The 21,290-nt window shown below is 38.3% G+C and overlaps 1 protein-coding gene and 2 non-coding genes across 3 annotated transcripts; all 3 read left to right on the top strand.

The window, feature by feature from the left end:
* Positions 1-938: 938 nt before the first annotated feature.
* On the top strand, positions 939-20,173 carry haus6 (HAUS augmin-like complex, subunit 6). The gene is made up of 16 exons (XM_088934836.1): positions 939-1,394; positions 2,163-2,258; positions 3,817-3,895; positions 4,621-4,753; positions 5,271-5,415; positions 6,552-6,614; positions 6,819-6,870; positions 7,769-7,942; positions 9,235-9,428; positions 10,544-10,673; positions 11,202-11,304; positions 12,042-12,120; positions 14,014-14,074; positions 14,534-14,644; positions 16,177-16,306; positions 18,644-20,173. The coding sequence occupies exons 1-16, from the start codon at positions 1,273-1,275 to the stop codon at positions 19,387-19,389; spliced, it is 2,418 nt and encodes an 805-aa protein (XP_088790962.1). The 5' UTR covers positions 939-1,272; the 3' UTR covers positions 19,390-20,173.
* LOC148840957 (small Cajal body-specific RNA 8) lies at positions 13,681-13,811 on the top strand. The gene has a single exon (XR_016091637.1).
* On the top strand, positions 15,960-16,090 carry LOC148840956 (small Cajal body-specific RNA 8). The gene has a single exon (XR_016091638.1).
* Positions 20,174-21,290: the final 1,117 nt, after the last annotated feature.

Genomic DNA, 21,290 nt, shown 5'->3' with positions numbered 1-21,290 from the left:
CCTGAATTAGAAAATAGATGGATGAATACAGTAGCTTTCAATAGGAAAAAGGGCTGGTGTGTGTAGTTGAATAATAATGTTACACATATGTCATTGCATGCAGCTGTAACTTTAACTGTTGTTTTTATTTGAAAATACACTTAATCTACCAGGATATAAAAGTGAAAAAATAAAGGTAGTGTTTTTTAAAAATAAAAAATTGGTGTTTATTTTTTAAAGGTGATGTAAAACATTATTTGATAAAGTACAACCTGGAATATTATAAAATACAATACAAATACAATGTTATTTGTTATTGCCATGGTGCTTTTCAAGTCTATTTCTCATAATGCCTATGTTCAGAACAATTTCACAGCCTAATTATTAAAACAATTTGCAAACATATTTGATACTCGATGCTTCGCCATAAGGCTGAAACAATGTGCTTCCAAAAGTAGCAATTTTCTAACTTCATACTTTTTGTTCGTATTAAAGTTGCAATCTTGAGAATGTTTTCCTGGTGGTCTTGGAAAACCTTGCTTGGAACTCCTTCCTGAACTTATTCCTGATTTTCTCGGGGTCTTCAGTAAACCTTTACATTTTTTAGCCTTATTTCTCTTCGAACTCTCTCTCACATGATCTACTGCAAGTGAAGTATTAAGCTTTTCCATATATTTTCTTGTTATTTTTTGTCACTTAAAACATAAAACGGTCTTAAATGCTACTTTGATTATTATTAATTCAAAGTATGAAGCTATTTTATTTTGATTATGAAGACGAAGATTTCCAAAAAACAGTTCTGGCCAAAACAGGAATAACTGACAGAAAACCAGCATTGAGCACTACTACAGTTGCCACCACTTTCACAGTACTTCCTGCTCAAATATATAGTAACCCAGACGGCCGGCGGAAGTAGTTCAGCCAGACGTCACAAGTACATCCGGGTTAGTAGGCTCACCTCCTTGTTTTATACGTAAGCGGGAGTTGAAAGCGTTTGGCGGGTAGAGGCAGTCTGGAGAAGAAGGCCTGGAAGACAACATAAAAAGTGAAGAATATATCCAGTAATGAGAAGAGCACAGTCAGCGATGTGTTACCTTTTTCTGACGAAGTTTTCTGTGGACTGAGGGAGGAAATCGAAGATGATTCTCCCGCTGTTTTGATTAAACGATTAGCGTGTTTTAGTTTAACTAGTTCGTTAAAATGTGGTATTAGGGTCTACAAGCAAGTCAGCGGCTTTATATACAGCGCTGACCTAATCTCTCTATATATATAACATTCTGGAAGCGAGGGAAGATGTCTAGCCCTCGTAAAAACGATGCCAAGTATCTGTGGTGGTCCCTCCTTGCTCTGGGTTTTCAACCCGAAACCGCTGTAGCTGCTACCGGCAGGACGCTTCGTCACATCAGTCTCGGAGAGTGAGTAACCTTTTTTTTATTTTAAGTGCATGTAAATCAGTTGTTTATTCAAGGTTTTACGAATTTACACCTAAATGTTTTGTCGTTATCGTTTATCTACTGAAAAAAAGTCAGCAAAGTCGTCCTCTGTTTCTGTAATTCCCTTTCTCTTGTACTGTACGTTTGGTCGAGTTCTAAAAGCAAAACTAGATTGGTTATCTTCAACTACGAGAGAGTTAAGTAAGAGATGAGTTGAGGATTAAGGTATTGTAGAAAAATAACATTTCAGTTTGTGAAACCTATCTTCTGCGAATTATTAACTTTTATTAATTAAATTATAAGGAATGCGATAGCATTTACCGTTAAAGTCGGCTCACGCAGAGCAGTCTGATTACCAGCTGGGACAACGATGCCTCACTTACGTATCACTTGAAACACATTTAGCCTTCAGGCTTCATGTTCCCTTACTGGGTAAACTACTTAATTGGTTAATAACCTGCAAATGCTCCCAGTATTGAGAAGAGAGTTGTTTTAGATTGATCTAAAAAAAGCCTAATGATTTGGGGCTTTTCAAGACCAAGATTAGAGATCCTTAAATTACCAGATTGAAATTCTTGGATTCCTACAAACTATTTCGGTTTCCCACCCATTTACTTAATTACTCAACTATGCCTTATGTATTTATAATCCAGGGAAACATATATATTGAGTGTGATGGAAAACATATGGATTGAGCATTGTATATCATGTTTAACTACATTGTGAATGTTTTTTTTATTTTTTCTTTAGGCATATGTTTGACAAGCCCAATAAAGATGCTTTTTACATCGTCACTTACTACCTATTTGAAAAGCTTAACCCTGCGCACACTAACAAAGTATTCAGGTAGGGTGATTAAGATTGTTCTCTGAATTGGGTTCTCTGTGCAGTCTTTACCACCTTTTTACTGTTTCCACCTTTTCAGTGGAATCTTTAGGGAACTACAGTATGATTGTTCTGTTTGCCCTGTGAAGATGAAGAAATATTGCAGGAATGGTGATCTATAGATGCTTGGCCAATCTGAAAATGACCATTTTGCTAAAATGTGTTATCTTTGCTTAAGGCTGTTAAGCAATTGCTTAAGGCTATTAGTAAGACTTGTGCTTAGGGATATTCAGAAGCTTTCATATACTGTACAGGACTACTATTCCAATATAAGATACTCTAGTCAACATAAATGAAATGTTCAATGTACGTCATCATACTTTTAACTTTTCTGCAGCTGGATCATTCTGTTCTGTGAAACACCCTCTCGGTTAACATTAATAATAGGAAAGATAGGGCAACCAGCGACGATAAAATAGCATGGGAGAACAAAAGCCCGGAGGTGGGGGCAGGGGAGAGGCATGACGGCCATGATCGCACTGATCTCTCTGTCTGCGTTCTCCTATAACAGAAAGACATCAGAAACTAAAATTATCCTGAAAGGATAAAAAAATCCTGTTCGCCCCTTCCCCCTTCTCTCAACGACAGACTTGTTTTCTTCTCATTCTCTCTATTCATTTGTAGGTTTTGTTTCACACCTCTCTCGACCTCGCACCACTTGATTGGCCACTCTGCCTCTCCCCTGCTTTCACCTCCTCCTCCTCCTCCTCCTCCTCTCTCCTGGCTTTTGTTTTCCCATGCTATAATATCTTCGACTGCCCGATATTTCTTACACCCGAAGAAGGCTCCACAGCCGAAACGTTCCGTTTTCTTTCTTCTCTTTTCAGCATGGAATAAACCTATTACTTGTTCCTTCGCAGTCTATGCATGCTGATGCAGAGACCCACCTGAACGACTTCAACCTTAATAGTGTTCTAGCTTAGAATTTATTAACTGAAAACCTGGCCTTAGTGCTTTTCTGAGCCAAGTTAATATTTTTGAAAGACACTTGGGATTTTCACATGAAGGTTGCCCCAAAGATGCATTTGAATTCTTCTCCCCATGATTAAAAGAACTTGAGAGATGATGAGTTGAGAAATTAACTAGCTGAGATCTTGATTAAATGCATTTAATACTGTAATGGCGTTGAATTTTAAAGCAGATGACGGATAACAGGCCTTATTAATTTCAGTTTTGTTTGGTACAGCTCTGCTGTAGCTTTAGAGCTGCTATACTTGCGGAATGTTAGGTAATGAAAAGGTTTTTTTAAAACTGAACATTAAAATCTTATCTGCATGCATGTTTTTAGAAAGTATGGATTTTGGATATTAATTAAATGTTTTTGGTGTCATTTTGACCAGTTGCTACAGTATACTTAAGAAGCTTCATGTGATTACCCTAAATCTGTTACCAATGAGTGCTTTGTGAAAGCTGAACTTGGTGTATTGTAAAAACAAGTTATTTTAATTAGACAGGTCTTTAAGCAGTTTCTTCAAAATCGGGGTGTATGCAAATCTAAGCTCTTTATTTTTACATCAAGGTCTTGTTGGCCAGTTTTGGATCGAAAAACTGATGCTGAGTTTCGGAAAATAACTTATGATTGGCTACGCGATATCTCTGTGAGTACAGTGTATTTCTTAGTTTCTATAGAAAGAAATTGGCCTTGACTGTTTTCCATATCTACCTTTTTCTAAAGTGATACAGCTAACACAAAGAGAATGGAAAAGTGGTCTTTTTCTCTAGTGTTGTTTCAGCAGAATCCAATCTATATACCATGTGTGGCAGGTGCTGGATTACCTTTATTTTTTTTTTCTCTTCACACCTAATAAAGCTGCTTATGATTTCTTTGGTGACGAGTGCAAGAAAATGTCGTAGCTGATTTTAATTGCCTGAAAGAAAATTTTAGCTACCTTTTATTATTGTGACTTTGTGGGAATGCATCATTCAGTCAAGACTGGACAGTTTTAATCCTCATTAAAGACGATAATACTTCATTGTACCATTGAAGAATTAATGGCATTTTCAGAATAATGTAGAGCTTGCAATGCAATGAGGATAAGAGGTTTTAAGACATGCTTCCAATATGATTTTCCAAGAAAATTTCTCTAGGCTTTATTGTGCTTCAGCTGGCAAGCAGTCCTCCGAATGAAGCACTGAGATGTGCTCATAGCAAAGGGGGCAGTGTAAGATCATACTGAATTTGCAGTTAATACACATCTCATCAGTTACCAGCTACTCTCAGGTATCTGAAGTACCTCAAAATTTAAAGCCTTAAAAAAATCAGGATCTAATTAAGAGGAGACTTGTCTAAATATTTTGACATGATATCTTTGACTTTCCCTAGGTGGAACATGGAAATGCCTTTCCAAAAGTGGTGGCTTCCTTGTTCCTGTCTCCTGGGGGCTTCAAGTTCATTAACTTGATGCTGCACTTTTCCAAACACGTCATGCTGCAGGATATGAAGAAGTTTTCCAGAGGTGAATATTGGCGCGTTCTTCCATCACGATTGACCCAGTTTTAGTTTTATTCATGTGCTTCTCAAACTCCTAGCTCCCAGCCTGCGAGTGCTGCTGGTGAATTAACTTTTGTGTGCACTAAACGCTTTTCTTATTGCCAAGGCCTTCATCTGATTCCATAGTTGTTCTGTTCTGTTATTCTACTCTCCTACAGTTACTAAAGAAATTAGTAGAAGCATATGCATTCAGAGTAATAGCATAAAAGATCCAGGGCTGCCTAGCTTTCCATAACTCGGGTCTTGACTGGTCATTGAAAGGTGATATAAACTCCCAACAGCTTGTATGAGTAGGAGGGTATTTAGTGGAAGAAGGATATTGAATTCTGTTCTTTGCAATTGTTATGCTTACAGCATGTGATTCAACTTAGTTTCTAAGAGTCTTTCACTTCAGATTGGTTTTGTTTAGCTCTGGTTGTTGGCCAATATGTAGAGCAGTGCTTTGCCCTTCTAAGAGAAGAGGTTATTTTTCCCTGAAACAGATAATTCATGGGTCCCAGAAGGCGCGGTGTCAAAGGCTCAGTCAGTGGAGACGGCAAGAAAAAGGTTCCAACTGGTGAAGAACAGATTTCAGCGCACACTTGTAGGCCAAGACCGTACAATCCAGGAGTACTACAGCAGAGCACAGTGAGTAAAGGTCATGAAGAAGAGGGATATAATTATTTCTTAGTGTGGATGTTATTGTATTGGTTTAGTGTTAATTTTACTTATGTATAGAAATTGGCAAAATAGCAAAATGTTTTTAGTTTATGTAATCAGACGTGCATCCTATCTTACGAAAACAGTGTTTTGTGTTTTTTAATGTTAACTCTGTACTTGTTACATATTTCGGTTCATTTTGGTTCATAGGCTGCTTTGAAGTGCTGAACATGCTACTTTGTTTGGCCTTACAAAGACATTGCTGATTTGGATGGACTGCTTTAGGTTTTAAGGGTTTTCCTATTCCTGGGAAAAGGGGGTGTTCTGTGTAATATGACAAATATGAGAACATTCTCATGTGATTTTCTGGAGCCCATGGTAGAGACGTATATGTGAAAAAGATCTTAAATGGTATCCAAGCAAAAATAATCAAAACCGTGACAAGGGGCTCTAGTAATAGTGCTGGAGTACACTAATAGCCTGGAATGTATTACACTTGTCTCAAGACATATCAAAGTTCTTCTATGCAAAGCTTTATTCTACTTGATCACGTTCACCAATGATTTTATAACCATAAACAAATGGCAACTCGGTGTACATTTTTAACTTGACCTTTTCAAAACATACCCACTGGAGTGATAGGTCTTATTGAGATTCGAATCCCTGTTTTCCAAGTCTGCTTTTCCTTGTGCTTTATTAGCTTAACAGATCCTTTGGGCTACACTCCCTCTGTACAATGCCTGTGCAGTGAATCTGAGTGGTAATGCAAAGAATGGAAATGTAACAATAGCTATTCTACTTAATAAAAGGATAAAAGCACTAAGCTTAGATTACCCATAAAACTAGCCTTCACCCTACTGTAGCCCTGGCTTGACCTCTGTGCTTAGCCTCAGTTCTGACCATGCCAAGGGAAATGGTTTTACTAACAGCAGAAAGAAACGGATTGTCTGATTGTAATTTAAGTCAGCCAATCTGGTTTGGTGATGTATTCAAATTGGGTATCTAACCATGTGAAATTTCACAAGTTTGCTAAGAGTAGTGTTTAGTTGGCGATTATCCTTATTACTTTGCAGGGACTTTATAAAAAGCTGTCACTTTTGTAACCTATTGTTTTTCTTCCACAGGTCATTGGTGAAATCAATAAGGGAGCTAAGAGCAGAAAATGCAAAATATGATGACTTGCTGAAGTATGTTGGTGCCTTTATGCTTTCAGTTTTACAAGTTTGATTGCTAGAATTGCAATTTCAAACATTCAGTGTTCTTGGAGGAGCTACAGAAAAGCTTATAATTTATATTGATCAAAATGGGAGTAGGAAATATGACAGGAATGGCTTTTTTTAAACTGCCATGTTTTTCTTGTAGTTCTATAATTCTATTTCTGTTATTGCTAGACAAAACAAAGGAGAGCATGAGAGAATTCTTCAGACCGAGAAGATTAAAAAGGTTTGTTTTTATTTTGCTTGCATGAAAAATGCACAAATGTATTATTTTATCCCATTTTGTTTGTCCCAGGTTGTTTTTGATGATTCTTAATGAGAAGTCGCAGCCTGACTGGCACTTATCCCATGGCCAGTTGCTCGTGAATAGACGGCTAGTTCCTGTTAAACTCTTGTCAGTACCAATTTTATGATAATATCCTAGTAGCTTTCAGTCAAATCCAGGCAATAACATTTCCTTGAAAGTACCACTCCATGTGGAGGCTTATTCATGTAAGCACTCTTGTGATTGTTATAATTAGTAGACATATTGTGTTGATAGTCAATACATTTTGGAGCCAAAGTTAAGATCTTTAAGATTTGTACTTTGGCTGTCATAAAGCTGAGATGAAAAAGTCAATGAAGAACTCATGAACATAGTTAATCAAAATCATGCAAATACTCTAATGCTTTTAGCATAGCCCATAGTAGATTATCTTGAGGTACCACACAATGAAACAAGTGGGTATATACATATTAAAGGTGAATAAAACAGCTATAAGAAAGGAAATAAAAGCAAATTTTAAAAGATGATTTGAAAGTCCTTAGTGTCCTGAAAGATTTGATATAGGCTGGGAGGTTATTCCACAGCCTTGGAGCAACAGGGTGGAGAATATGGTCTCCCAGTGTTCAGAATGTCTAATTGGGACCTGAAAGAAGGCTAGATGTGTACAGGGAGTTGATTGATGTAGTGAGGAGCCAAAACTTGTGAGCAAGAGTATGTTGAATCTGATTCTAAAATCTAGAGCCAGCCGTGCAAAGAATCTAAACTAGGTGATTTTATATCATGAATGACCAAAATGCTAAGAGAAGGTTTTTACCTTCAATTTCCTAAAACGGTTGCATTTGCTGACATTGTTTTACAGGTTCAGTCTCTATGGGCAGATCTCAACAAGGTTCTCTCTGTCCTGGAAGAGGAACAAAAAGTGGTGGAGTGTGTGGTTAAGGGAAATGTTGACCAGTACGCTTTAGATGGGGCTGAAATTTCCTTGAAAATACCAAGACTTTTACTGGAACAGGTTGAAGACTCTGTCAACGCAGTGAGTGCAGCTCTTGAGTTCAGCATGTTATTGTATGTCGCAAACGGGGTTGCCGTGTCGTCACCACTGGTTGTCGTCACAGCTGGAGTATTAGGAACAAAAAGTTAACGTAAGCTGCTGAGTAACTGAGCAATTCTGATTTAAAACTGAGTTGGTTTAAAGTGCTATTGTAGCAGCATTCAATAAATATGGTAACAAAACTGAAACATAGAGGTGTATACAAATAAGTAACTTCTGTTACAAGGTTTTGGAACAGTAATTTTGAAAACATCTTAATGACAGTAGGATTTAGAGGTTTTTGCTAGAGTTCTTTAAACAAGCAACAGCATTGTTAAATTTGATTTTCAGAAGGATTTTGATAAAGTACCCCATAAAAGATGAGTACAAATGGGGAAAACACTGATTTTGAATGGCCTTTAAAAAAAGATGTTGGTGTTTATTCTTGACAATTTCTAGGCATTGTGGGGAGGCAAGAAGGGCAAACAATTTCAGGAAATCGGAAGCATCTTGATTGTATTCTAAATTAGGCCACGCTAGTGCGTTATACCATTTTAATGCACTAGTGAGGTCTCATTTAGAATATTGTATGCAGTTTTGTTTACCACAATGTAGGAAAGATACTTCTATTTTTGGATTCCATCCTGTGAAGAGCAGCCACATTCACTCCCAGACTTCTGCTGACATGTAAAATTATTCCATCATACCATCATGAACACAGTGTGCCATGGTTGGACCTGATGGATATTGTTTGTCCTCAAAGGTGTGGACAAAGTATACCAAATGGACTCTTCAGAGTCTAAAGTCAAACTTGAGCCAGAGGGGACAAATGCTTTTAAAAGCAAAGACAACAGGTGTTGAGAATTCAAAACAACTTACCAAATCATAGTTGAAACTTTTACCCTGACTTCTTTCAAAGAATGGTTGCCTGAGATTCTCAGATCACTTGTCACCTCAGAGACGAGCTATAGTAGATGGACCTAATAGCATTCTTGTAAACGTATTGACTATATTCTGTTTACCTGGGATGAGCTCTACAGGACATTTACCAAGCTGAATTTACACCTTTACCCTGCTTTTGGGCGTTAGTCCTTACAAAGCAAGCGTAGAAAAAGCAGTGTTAGTGCTCTTGAATTGAGCTGATTTTCATTCTATAAAACTAGTAGCCTTTTGGTGGCCTCTAGTGGTGGGTCTCTGTAGTTGCAGTCACAATTAGTGTTTCACTGACTTGTCTGCACCAGACATGTTTCATTATTTGGTATTAAATACATCTGACTTTTCTTTGTTTCTGACAGTCGCGTGTTGGGAATGTGTATGAGGCAGGACAGATAAATGTCTTAAGGCTCCTGGAGCTCTTGAATGTGGCCCTAAAGCTCCTTCGAGAGGAGTTCCGCCTGGCAGGTAGTTCCACAGTGGACCTAGATGTGCAAGCAGTGGAGGGGAAGGTCACACTTCAGAAGAGGACCCTAGAAACTCTGAAAATGATGAGGTAGGTTTTTAAATTTACATGATACCTGCATGAGACTTTTATACTTGCAGGCCCTGAAAACACCACGCAGCTATGGCAAAGACTAGATACATTCTGATTCAGGTTTTTCATATCTAGTATTTTGTCAATATTTAATAAAAGTATATAATGAAGCTACTTTAATAATTTTATTTTTAATTTGTAGCCTAATCTTGTTAAATACATTTTGCTGTCTCAACCTGACCAACCTAAATTTTCCCCTTAATATACTTGAAGCCACATTTCACATTTTCGCATTTTCTGCTACTTTGTCAACTCTTCGGTTGTGGATGAAGTCATGTAAAGCTGTTTAGGATGTAAAGTAATAATGATATTGTTTATAAAGCATCTTTCCAAACTGAAGGACCCTGTACATAGTGATAAAGAAAATACAGAAAACATACAATAAAAAGCAATGAAAAATAGGAGTGCATTTTTATACAGGTAGAATGTAGAGCAGTTAGACATAGGTGAGTTTTGAGTTTGAATTTGACGATAGTCAAAGAATGTGTCTCGTATAGAGTCTGGGGAGGGGCATTTAATAACCAATGTAGCAGCAACAGAAAAGGCATTGCCAGCTTACGTCTGAGATTTAGTCCTAGGTGGACCAGCAGTGAGCACAGGACTAGCCTGAACTGAACAGAGCCTATGGAAGGGGGTTTAAACATGCAGGAGTTCAGATATGTATGACGGAGCCAGATTATTTACAGCCTTGAAAATCAGTAACAAGATCTTATATGGAATACATGACTTCATAGGCAACCATTGTAGAGACTTAAGAGTAGAAGTGATTATAATGCCCAGATCTAGTGTGTTAGTAGTCTAGATGCAGAGTTTTGGACATATGAATAATTCTCTAGCATGTGTATTTAGTGAGTAGTATACTATTACAGAAAACCCCTATACACTCGTCCAGAGCTGCGGGGTGTGCAGAGTGTAGTGATGTGGTGCCTTGACTAAAACGATTAACAGAGGTGTGGGATTTGGCGATAAACTCTGCATTCCTTATCTTGACCCTTGATTGAATTTCTAGTGTAAAACTTTTACAGCATGTGTGGAGTCTCTGGATTATACCAATGCATTCAATTTGTCGACAGAAAGAAAATATCCAAGGAGGACATACCTGAATTAAAAACAAAAATTCGGGAAATAGAAACGGATTGGGAAAAAAAATGGGAAGACTACCTGAAGCAGAAACCATTAATGCTGCTAGTCAATGAGGAGCCAGTGAGTATGGTTAAGAATGAAGGTTTAAACCTTTCATTCATTAATACAGTACTCATTTTGAATATAATCATAAGCTGAAATGTTAGTAACATCAAGGACCAAGGACAGTCTTTCACATGATCTTTGCATTTATCCTTGGGGCATGAAAATTGTTTTAGTATGACGTGCATGTTATATTTAGGACATTGGTCCAAAACTACTTCATGTGCCTTTTTCCCCTAATGCTAACTTTCTAGTACGTAAAGTTTTAATGAGATTCAATGGTTGAATACTTAAGTTAAAAACTGTGCAGAAACGGGTGCCAAAGCCCCATATAGATCAAATACTACAGTAATTTTGGAGAAAAAATGTTGTAGGGGCTTTATTTCTTATTAAAGATATTTTGATGGAATTAGTTTGTTTTTTTTCCTAGCTCTGGAGTGAGACCCTAGGTTTTACCCATTGTTTGTCTATACATAGTATTTCCAAGAGAAGGCTGGAGGCTAGAAGGGTACTGTTTAGCATAATTACAACCGCTTTCTTTTCAAGGCACTTGATTTACTTTCACCCATGGAGCCCTTGTCATTTGAGCCGGCTTCTGAGTCCATCTGCAAATCCAGCGTCTTCTCTCGGTATCCAGCAAAGCTTTCAGGTAAGGAACAGCTATTGGACAGCTGATGTTCTTTTACGAGTATAATTTCAAAGAGGATTATCATTTAAATTTCCCACATGCAATTGGTGTATGGCTGAAACTCTTTAGTTTGTGTATGAGTCTGAAAGAAACATCAATTTGAATATTTATGTATTTTTTGCTAAATTAATCATTTGTCAATGCTGGCTTGGTTATTCCTGCTATATGTATCCTATTCCTTGAAATGGTGAATTAAATTTTATGTGCACTTAAAATACAATGCCTTTAAATTGTATGCAGTGTAAGTATTTTTTACTAAATCAAGGCTGATTTTGTCATTTCTTTGAAATGCCTACCTTACTAGTTCACTGTTTCAGCTTTAATTTGAGTACTGTACGTACTCAAAATATAGTATCTAACTCTTGCAGCCAAGTTCTTGAACTACTAAAAATTCAGCTTTGAAGAATACAGATGAGATTCGTCTTGCACTGTAGAAATATTTATTTCAAGGGTAATGCTGCAGGCTCATGTAATAAAGCAACAAATTGGTTTAGGTCCAATTTGAATTTTCAAATTTGAGTTCTGTTGAATTTTTTAAAGTTAATCATAAAATAGTCGGGAATAATTTATCAAACCAGCAACCTGAAATCGTCAATACTGCTATGCCGTTCAAGCCTAATTATTCTCTCTTCTTAGTGTATGATTGTTCATGTGTCCTTGTGGAGCTGCAGTTTTAAAATTGCTCTTTTCACATGCAGAGGTGTCCCGGGAGTGTTCCCCAGCCAGAACGCGGACATCCTTGGAAACTCCGGAGAGAAAAGGACTAGAATTCAAAAGGTAAAGTTAAAATTGCAACTTCATGAGGGTTACCCTGGTCCTGCAGTCCTCTAAAAAAAGTGACATTTTCTGCAAGAAATTCTTCATATTAAGTCTGAGATGCTGAGCCTAGTTGCTTGAAATGACATTTGTTTCCTTCAGGAAACTGTAATAGAGGGTACAGCTAGTATAGGGATTGGGAGGAGGTGAGCAGATACATTCAACAGCAGTGTCGACGCAATGCTGTTAGCACTGAAATGTCCATTTCCCTCAGGTTTTAAAAACATTTCAATTTTTCATAGTGTTTGAGTATTTTACATAGGACAAAACAAAAAAAAAAAGTGATTTGAAATATATACTCATGCCAAAGGATCTGACTATCTTTAATAGACTGGAAAAATGGAAAATTAGTACTTAAGGCAGAATTGAGAGAGATGGTAATCTCCAAGTTAAAGAGATGAACAGTCTTGGTTTTGTGCAGTGGTAAACAGGCCAGTCAGGCCTTCTGGACCAAAATAAGTGCCACCTGGCCAAAATGTGTGAACACTGACAACGTACCAAAGAATCCATATTGGAATACTGTTTTCATAGTATTACACTGCAAGATCAGGAGCTATGATGGTACGTAATCTTGCACTCATTGAGGCAATAAGAATGAAGGGCACAAAAACACAATGTTGGATTGATGCAGATGGAAATTAGTGAACTGTAACACGTCAAGTACAAAGCTCTTCCTCAGGCAGTATGGTTTGTAGCCTACATCTTTGAATCCTATTTAATCTTACTAGTTGTTGTGGTCAAATAACATCTTGTTCTGGATAATTAAACAGTATTACAGTAATATATCTAGTAAGTTTACAAGCTAGTAAATGTAGCAAGTGGGGAGATGGGATAGATTACCACCTTGTTAAAGCTTTTTGCTGCAGGAAACCCTGCCCGTGGTCACTATTACTGTTTGCACACAAGCAACTAGGTACAATTTTAAAAGCATTACGATTTAGTTTACCCCAGGGTCTTGTGACTAGACATCCACTTTTGATATCTCTACTTTTAATTTTTTTTTAACTGGCACATTCACAATTTATTTTTATTCATGGTGCTTTATACAAAAAATGCATAAATGTTAACTTGCATCTTAAGACAAAAATTACTAATTTGATGAGATGTTACGGTTTCATCACAATTACACAATCTGTATTTTATTTTTGTCTCAACATCTGCACCTCAGAAAGTTTTATTATTTTTTGGGCATCTGATGTTGGGTCACAGGTGTTGAACCTTGTTTTTGCCTGGTCAGTTGTGTATGGTAGTACTGCAGGTTCTGTTTTAGTCAGTGATGTTGAGGAGACATGCATGCTCCCTTTGTACAGTGATTGTTCGGAGTATGAATAAGTTAATTCACATGCTGCTAGACTGGCTGAATGGCTTTCTCCCACTTGTAGCCTTTCACTGCCCGGTGTGTATACTCTTTTTACATTTTACAGAGCAATCCGGATTCAAAAAGGTATCCACGTGATACAGATTTGTCGAATTGTTTAAAGAATGCAGTGATAAAATTGACTGAAAGGTTAAAGGTGAAACTGGGAGGGTGATACTCGGGTAGCAGCGAGTCGTGCTCTGCCTGTCACTAACCTTCCCTAGAATAACACTGCCTTCTGATGACCGGGGTGACCTGAGGGAAATCACAACGGACAGATACGGGGCAGACAATAGCTTGTATATCTGTGGATAAAGCCTCTCTAGCTGAATCCCAAAGTCAAAATCCCAAGAGTGACTAAAGTTGTGTTTTCAGTTTGTACTTGATTGATGTAGACTCATTTGTGGATTAGGACTTGTCACATCATCTCACCACTATCGGTTTACAGTGAGACTTGCACAGTAGTGCCAATTTTCTTTTCTCTACCTCTCCTGCAGTTCTGCGATTTCTGCCAGACTTTCAGCTCCTTCCAAGGTGTTAACTCCAGGTCCTCAACAGGTGAGTAAACTCTGATGCTCCTGTTTAGTAACAATCCAGAGACTTTTTTTTTTTGCTGTTTTCTGTTTTTCCATTTTTATAACCAGCTGTGCAGTGTAGGGATTCATAGTGCCATTTCCCTTCAACCTGGAGAGACTTATTTCTGCTTGCGTCATGCAATCATGCAGCCACAAGAGCTACTGCTATGTGGGAGATGGGGATCTGCTGTAGTTTCTGGTTAGCATGGTTTATCAGAGACATTAATTCATGAATATAAAAATAGCCTGTGTGTTTATTTTTTTTTTAATTTTTGACCTAGTCTATTTTTTTATTTTACACTGAGATTGAATTGATAATGATGGTTTTTATATTATGTGACAAATCTGGCTTTAAATGTATTATGTGAATGGAAGTTGAAAATTTAAACCTGTTTTAATAAATGTTAAAATGTTAAGTTCTTTCATTACTGTTTTAATATAGGCCAGCATCAAGCAGCATACTGGATCTGAAAAAAAACTGCAGCCTAAAGTAGCTGGTGTGAAGAAAAACTCAAGTATACTTCAGAAGGAATGTGACAACTTGGCAGACCAGGTACAGAACCTCATGTTAATTCTTGCACTTTGTTGGAACTTGCTACTATATAAGAATTTCTCTCATGTTTTAAAGGGAACTGTAATCAGCATTGATGAGTGCATTTCACACCGCAGTGAAATTAACCTGTACACAGTAATGCGTAAAACCTCTAATTCACAGAATAGACATTTTCCTGGAGTGCGTAGCGCCGTGTCCTGTAATTCAGAACAGGGCAGCAAAGCGTCCAGTGATGTGAAGTGGCCCTACTATATTCTAAAGATGTCTATATATATATAGAGAGAAGTGTATTTTAATAAAGATTGTCATAAACATTTGTTCGTATCACTTCTAACCTTAAAATTGAAAAGGTTTTGATCTCACCTGGTGATTAAAAATTTTTTTACTAGCATGTTTGTATGCAATAATGTCATGTTTTAATATATAAAACATGTGAAACCTGCTTGCATCAAACATTTAAGAGAAACTTCACACCTTGATATTTGGGTGTCAACAGTTTTTCTCCTCCTGCAAGCCCATCCAGAAATGTTGATTTTTCATATTCACACCAAATTAGTTTTTCCACTTTTTCCATGGACCAACATCACCAATTCATGGGCTGTGCAGTAAGGGAAAATGCAGGCACCTACTTACACATCTCGAGCATCTACTTCACCCAAACTGCATCGGTCTCTAATATAAACTGCATCATTTCTAAAATAGGCGTAGCTTGGTTCACAAAGTTATGTAGGAGTTAACAATGCATTTGTACATCAACATAAGTAATACTTATACAGTATATGAAATATTATGCACCACTTTATTACAGTACAATGAGGCTGCATTTATAATGGTAATAAAAACAAGATGTAAGGAAAATGTGCTCTACTAAAAATGAATACAGGGTCAGCTAAAATGGTGATCTAATTTGTTTGCTAATACAATAACGTGAACTCTTAGGGGAAAACAGTCCTTTAAGTATACAGTATTCATTAAACATACTTACAACCTATAAATACTAACACTTTCTGAAATAGTGGTCATAAAAATGTTTGTGTTGCTAGCTGTAGAACCATACCCTGTTTTCCCCATAAGGTACCGAGTTCTGCATACACAAAATGGCCATTTACAAAGACTACAAGGTTCCTAATCCTCACGACTACCGAGGCTTTACTGAATTGTAAATACAGTAAATAAGTTCACGTACTTGAACATCATTGGGTTTAACTGTAAAGTTGTAGATGGATAGCCTCTAGAAACTGTATCCCTTTTGCTCTGCTTCATATGCGGCCCTGTAATGTGTTTTCACGTGTGGGAGTTGTTTTAAGACTTATACTGGGAGGGTGAAACTCGGGCATCAGCGAGTCGTGCTCTGCCCGTCACTAACCTTCCCTAGAATAACACTGCCTTCTGATGACCGGGGTGCCCTGAGGGAAATCACAACGGACAGATACGGGGCAGACACCTGTGTATTCAGGTCATGCATTATTTTTTAAATTGCTCTGCGTGCTCCAGACTGAAGCCACCGCTGATGTTTGTGTCCTTTTGCGCAGTTTGCGGAAGCTGTCACCACAAGCCCTGCGAGCTGTGAACGGAGGGGTCTGGAGCTGGAGGAGATCCTGAGTGCCTTATCCAATCCTTTCTCCACACGGAAACAGTTGCCACGTACACCAGACAGTTTGAGTAAGTGTTGCAGAAAATGCAATGTTCTGCTTCAACAGCTGGTAAAGTATTGCAGCGAAGGAGCAGCAGAGTGGTTGGTTTTCATGCACCAATGAATGCCATTTTGCTCTTGACTGACATGAAGGAAGCTGTTTATGGAGACTTCATAGCTGAATGCCCACTGCAATACATTGTATCTTGCAGGAAGTCAGCAGTTTTCTTGTTCCTGCAAGCCCATCCAGAAGTGTTGATTTTCTAGCCAAACAATGCAAAATCACACACTATCCAAGGACTTGCTGTGAGCAACCTCTTTTCCTGTTGCTAGGGCCGTTAACAGGAGAAAACTAACTAGTCAACCTCCCGCGGGTGGTTCCAGCTGGGGGGATATTCAGCCACTCTTTCCAGAGGCTGGTCGGGATTGTCAGCACTATCAGGAGTGTTGATCCTCAGTGAGATTCTACCTGATGCTAACATTCAGGCTATATATAAGGCTCTGCATGGCTTGGCACCTCAGTACCTGTCTGAACTATTATCGCCCTACTCCCCACCTTGCAACCTTTGCTCTTTAATTCTGCTCTCCTTACTGTCCCCCAAGCCCATCTACATTGTATGGGTGACAGGGCCTTCTCCTGTTATGCCCCCAAGCTCTGGAACTCTCTCTCCAAGGATATCAGAGAGTCACCTTCTCTAAACTCCTTCAAATCCAGGCCAAATTGCCTATTTTTTAGAATTTGTGCTGCCAGTTTCATGTCTTGGCTCACATCAGAAAACCCTTTTCTCAGAGAATAAAGGAAGTGCCCCTCTTTTGGGCTATCGGCCTCCTGACACATTGCAGCCATGCACAGGAGGACAGGTGACAACTGGAGAACAGGCGACTCTCTTACTGACCACCCACAGGACACTGCAAGGCTCACTGTTTCACGAGGAGTGAAGAAATCAGTCCCATAGAGTCCCGATTATCCGACCTAAGCGGGACCGATCGTATGTCGGATAATTGAAAATGTTGGATAATGTGGCAACTGAGCAGACAAATCATAGATTAATGGAAGTGCCGTATAGGTATGAAATCTGGTTTATTAATCTACTGTAAATCAGAGCTTTCTCTTGAAGTATCAGACCTGTGATAGACATGCCCTTATCCCTTTGCTGCATGAACCAGAAGAAAGCGTCACTGACCTTTTCATATTCCTATTTCTTTTTTCTGTCCCTCAGTCTTTCAATTGAGGCCCGATCAGAGCATCACTTTTCTATCTCATTTCTTTTCCTCTTCGTCACCAACTGTAACTCGTCCCACACCGAATACAGATGCAATTTTTTGCATGGGCTCAGCTTTGTCTAGTCTTTTTATTGCTTCAAGCTTTTGTTCCATTGAAAGAACTACTTTCTTTGTCTTCACACTTGTCGTGTTTCTCAAATAAAATTAGATATACAACCGCAAATGAACAAGCGAAGCTACGTCAATGGCAGTATTTGACGCAATGAGAGACAAAGCAGCATGGGATTGGGCAAAATATGCATGTTCAGACATACAGTACATAGCATATCTATACAGCATGTTGATTGCTATGTCAGATAAAACAATGTTGGATAATCGAGACTGTACTGTATTAAGATATTGTGCATTGGTATAAAACGCATCAAAACCCTTTAAATGTTCTCGAAGCATGTCCTATTTCTAAAACAGGAACACCTTCTTACCCCACATGTATACTGTGCAGATGTATTCCATTACTCCTTAATATATGGCATGCAGATTAGTTTAAAGCTACATTATTTTAAACATGAATCAAGTTTTCACAGTCCTGAAAAGGATTGAGCTACCCAAGCTGCCTGAATGGACACAAATGGGGAGTTAAGGTGCAAGTCCATTCTGGACTAAGCTTTGTCTTCACACAAAGCTACAGTTGTATGTAACTGTGTAAGATTTACAGTTTAATCAGGATGGTAGCTAATAAGGCAGGGCTTGAGGGAAAGGTCTGTCACTTAACATTTACATTCTTAATGTATTTTTATTTTGACACTTCTAAGGTCATCTTGAGCATTATTCAGTAGGGAGAGTTTTTGTGGCATTCATATGCATTTTTTTAATTATCACACTCATTTGTCAAATAATCCTGCAATCATTTTAAGGGTTTTTTGTATAACAAATTATTATACAAACTTGAAGATGGGTAACTGTTTCAATAATATTTCTTATCAATTATTATTAATAATATTGTTATTATTGTTGTTCAGTTGGTTTCAGTTGCTTTCGTTTAGCTGATATGTTGACAAGTGCATCAGACTGGGATCTTTACAAACAGTGTAAACAACATCTGTTTTTACAAACATCTTTTTTTTCATGCAATGCCTTTTTAGTTTCAGATGTAAAATCCTCATGGAGACGTGCGGTTGAGGAAGGAGAGGCAGAAAAGGCAAGATTATCTGAAAAATTTGCAGAAGTAGATGTAAAGCCTGTTCTCACATTGCCTGTTGACGAGGAGCCTGCTCCAAGACCTGAAGAGCCTTTCCAAAACAGTTACCCAGTGCGGGTCAACGGGGGTCCATCAGAAAACACTGGGGCTGAGCACTTAATTTGCCTTTCGATGATGGAAGAGAAAGATTCGCTCCACTCCACCATCTCCTGGAAGTCCATGCAACCGACAGATGCCCAGGACAGCAGTGACATTATTCAGTTTGGGATTGCTCATGAAACCATGCCTGAGATCCTTGATGTTGAAAGTTTCCAGAGCTCTATTGATTTTGAGTCTGAAGACCAGACTTTCGATTCCAGCAATATTGAGGACGGTGAAGCTGAGGAACTTGTCCTTCCTGGTCTCGTGTCGGATATTCAGGAGCCCCTGGTGGACCTACGCAATATACGCAGCCGCTTTGAAAAAATCAGACAGGCATACAAAGAGGTGTCATTCACAGGCTCGGAGAAGGGTGAAGGGGAGCCAGTATCCTCATGGTCCGCTGGGGGGGACTCCAACCCTGGGGACAAAGAGACTGATGGGGTTTTCTCTCTGGATCTGGACTCCCTGGAAAGTCCAACACCCAGGAGCAAAGACAAACAGTGGAGCCTTCCCAAGCTCATCACCTTCTCCCCCCTGGATGAACTTTAAAAGTACCTTGAGAGGGAGAATTGCTTATTTCTCGAGTCAAAACTCTACATTCAGCTTTGCTAATAAAATATTTCTGTGTTGGAGAAAAATGAAGAGCAGTTTTTAAAGTAAACTAATGCATTGCAGTCCCTTCCTTTTCCAGATTACATCATTTAATGATGCAGCTTTTTCACTCATCACTTTTTTTATATGCAAGTCTTAAAGAATTAACAATGCTTTGAAACATCTTATTTCTGGTGAAGTAGGTTGATTCTGTTTGTAAAGCACAATATGTGCTGCAAGAAAACATGCATACAACTCCCAGTCTTAAATACATATTTGGTGTTCATCCTTGCATATGTGACTGAAGTTATATGAACAGTTCAACTGTCCGTAAAATGTAGTAAGGGCTTGTGTATAATGTTTTTTAAATGTAAATGTTCTTTAAAGTGAATTTAACTACTCTTCTAAATTTATGAACAGGGCTTACAATAGGCAGTCTGATTCCCACATGCTTCTCAATGTTCACTTTTTAATGTATGTAGTAAGTGTTTACAGTGTTTTTATGTTCTATAACGATTATACGTTTCCAATCATGTGGTCAATGTAAAAGAGCTGTAGTTCTGTTTACAACAGTCCCTGCTGTTTAACTCCACGTGTACAGCATGCTATACACGAACTCAATTTTGGTAATGTATCCGATGGTATTTAGTACTGTGGAAAAGAACGTAGTGTTGAAACAGCCCACTGTGAAAGGGCAAAGGCAGTACATCCCTTGATTAATAAAAAGTGATTCACCCATTGATTATCAGATAGGTGTGTGTTCCTGTTAAGGGTCATGGTAACCTAGAACATATGCTGGGAAACACAGGAAGCAAAATGGGACTCCACCCTGGATGGGATGCCAAGGCACACACAATTGAGAGCTGAATTACCCTAGCCAGTATTTCTTAGGGAGATGGGAGGAAATCAGAAGACCTGCAAAGTACACAAAAGGCATCACAGGCCCTAAAAGATGTGAAGCAGCAGTGATAAAAGCCATACTAAAAACTGTTGTAATGTAAAAAAACATACCAAGGAATTTATTAGGATAACAATTATACCATGTGTTTGTATCTGCCCATTTTTAAATATGAACCTGCATATTGAAACTGATGAGGTTTATTTCAAGTCCTAATTTATTGATGGCCTTATCATCATGAAGTGTATCATTACTGTAAAAGTGTATGTAAGTGCTTGGGCACATGGTGATGTTTCTGTTTGGGATTAATCAAAGGTTTCACAAATTCCACAGATGGACTGTCTCAGATTAATTTTTAGAAAAGTAGTTCTGTGCCTACTGCCTGTCAGTCTGTAGATCTACCCAAAGAGTTATACAGAATTGGAGTGGTGCCACACAAAATGACCACAAGAGGGAGCTGGAGTGTGGGAATGCAGTTCTTTTCCTCTGATGGGTGTGGGCAGTTGCAGGAGGCAAAAGGAAGCGTTACAAGTCGGGCTGTGTAAAGGCATTTCAAAAGCGAATGTTTTAAATCCAGTCTTCTGCAATCTCCTGCAGTCATTTGTTTAAAAACAACAGGCCCACTTTGATGGGTGAACCAATTAGCGATAGGCCTGAAGGGTGCACAAAAAGGAGAAAGTGGCTCTGTGCTTCCTGATGAATGTCTGGTCAATATTACATTCATTATTATTCATGCTGAAAAGAAAACTGCTAACAGGATTAATTGCTGTTGCATTTGGAAAGCCTATAGTAGTGGTATATTTTCAATTTCTGCTATTTGGAAATATGAGAGTCTTGTTTCAGACTATCTTTTGGATATTAAATTAGTAGAGAACTTTATCGGTTAAATGCACAGATAATTCTAGAATTTAAATCGGCATGATTATTGGGATGCTTCACAGGGCCCTATTCCCTTTTGAAA

This window comes from Atractosteus spatula, chromosome 1 (genome assembly GCF_055471065.1).
Source record: "Atractosteus spatula isolate fAtrSpa1 chromosome 1, fAtrSpa1.hap1, whole genome shotgun sequence".
Taxonomy (NCBI): domain Eukaryota; kingdom Metazoa; phylum Chordata; class Actinopteri; order Semionotiformes; family Lepisosteidae; genus Atractosteus; species Atractosteus spatula.
The sequence above is the reverse complement of the archived record's forward strand: the minus strand, read 5'-3'. Positions and strand labels throughout refer to the sequence as shown.

Excerpts from the sequence above, each read along its gene's own strand:
- haus6 (XM_088934836.1), top strand. The coding sequence starts at position 1,273 with ATGTCTAGCCCTCGTAAAAACGATGCCAAGTATCTGTGGTGGTCCCTC. Across the intron at positions 2,259-3,816 it reads CACACTAACAAAGTATTCAG|GTCTTGTTGGCCAGTTTTGG; the intron begins GTAGGGTGATTA and ends TTTTACATCAAG. Across the intron at positions 14,075-14,533 it reads TAACTCCAGGTCCTCAACAG|GCCAGCATCAAGCAGCATAC; the intron begins GTGAGTAAACTC and ends GTTTTAATATAG.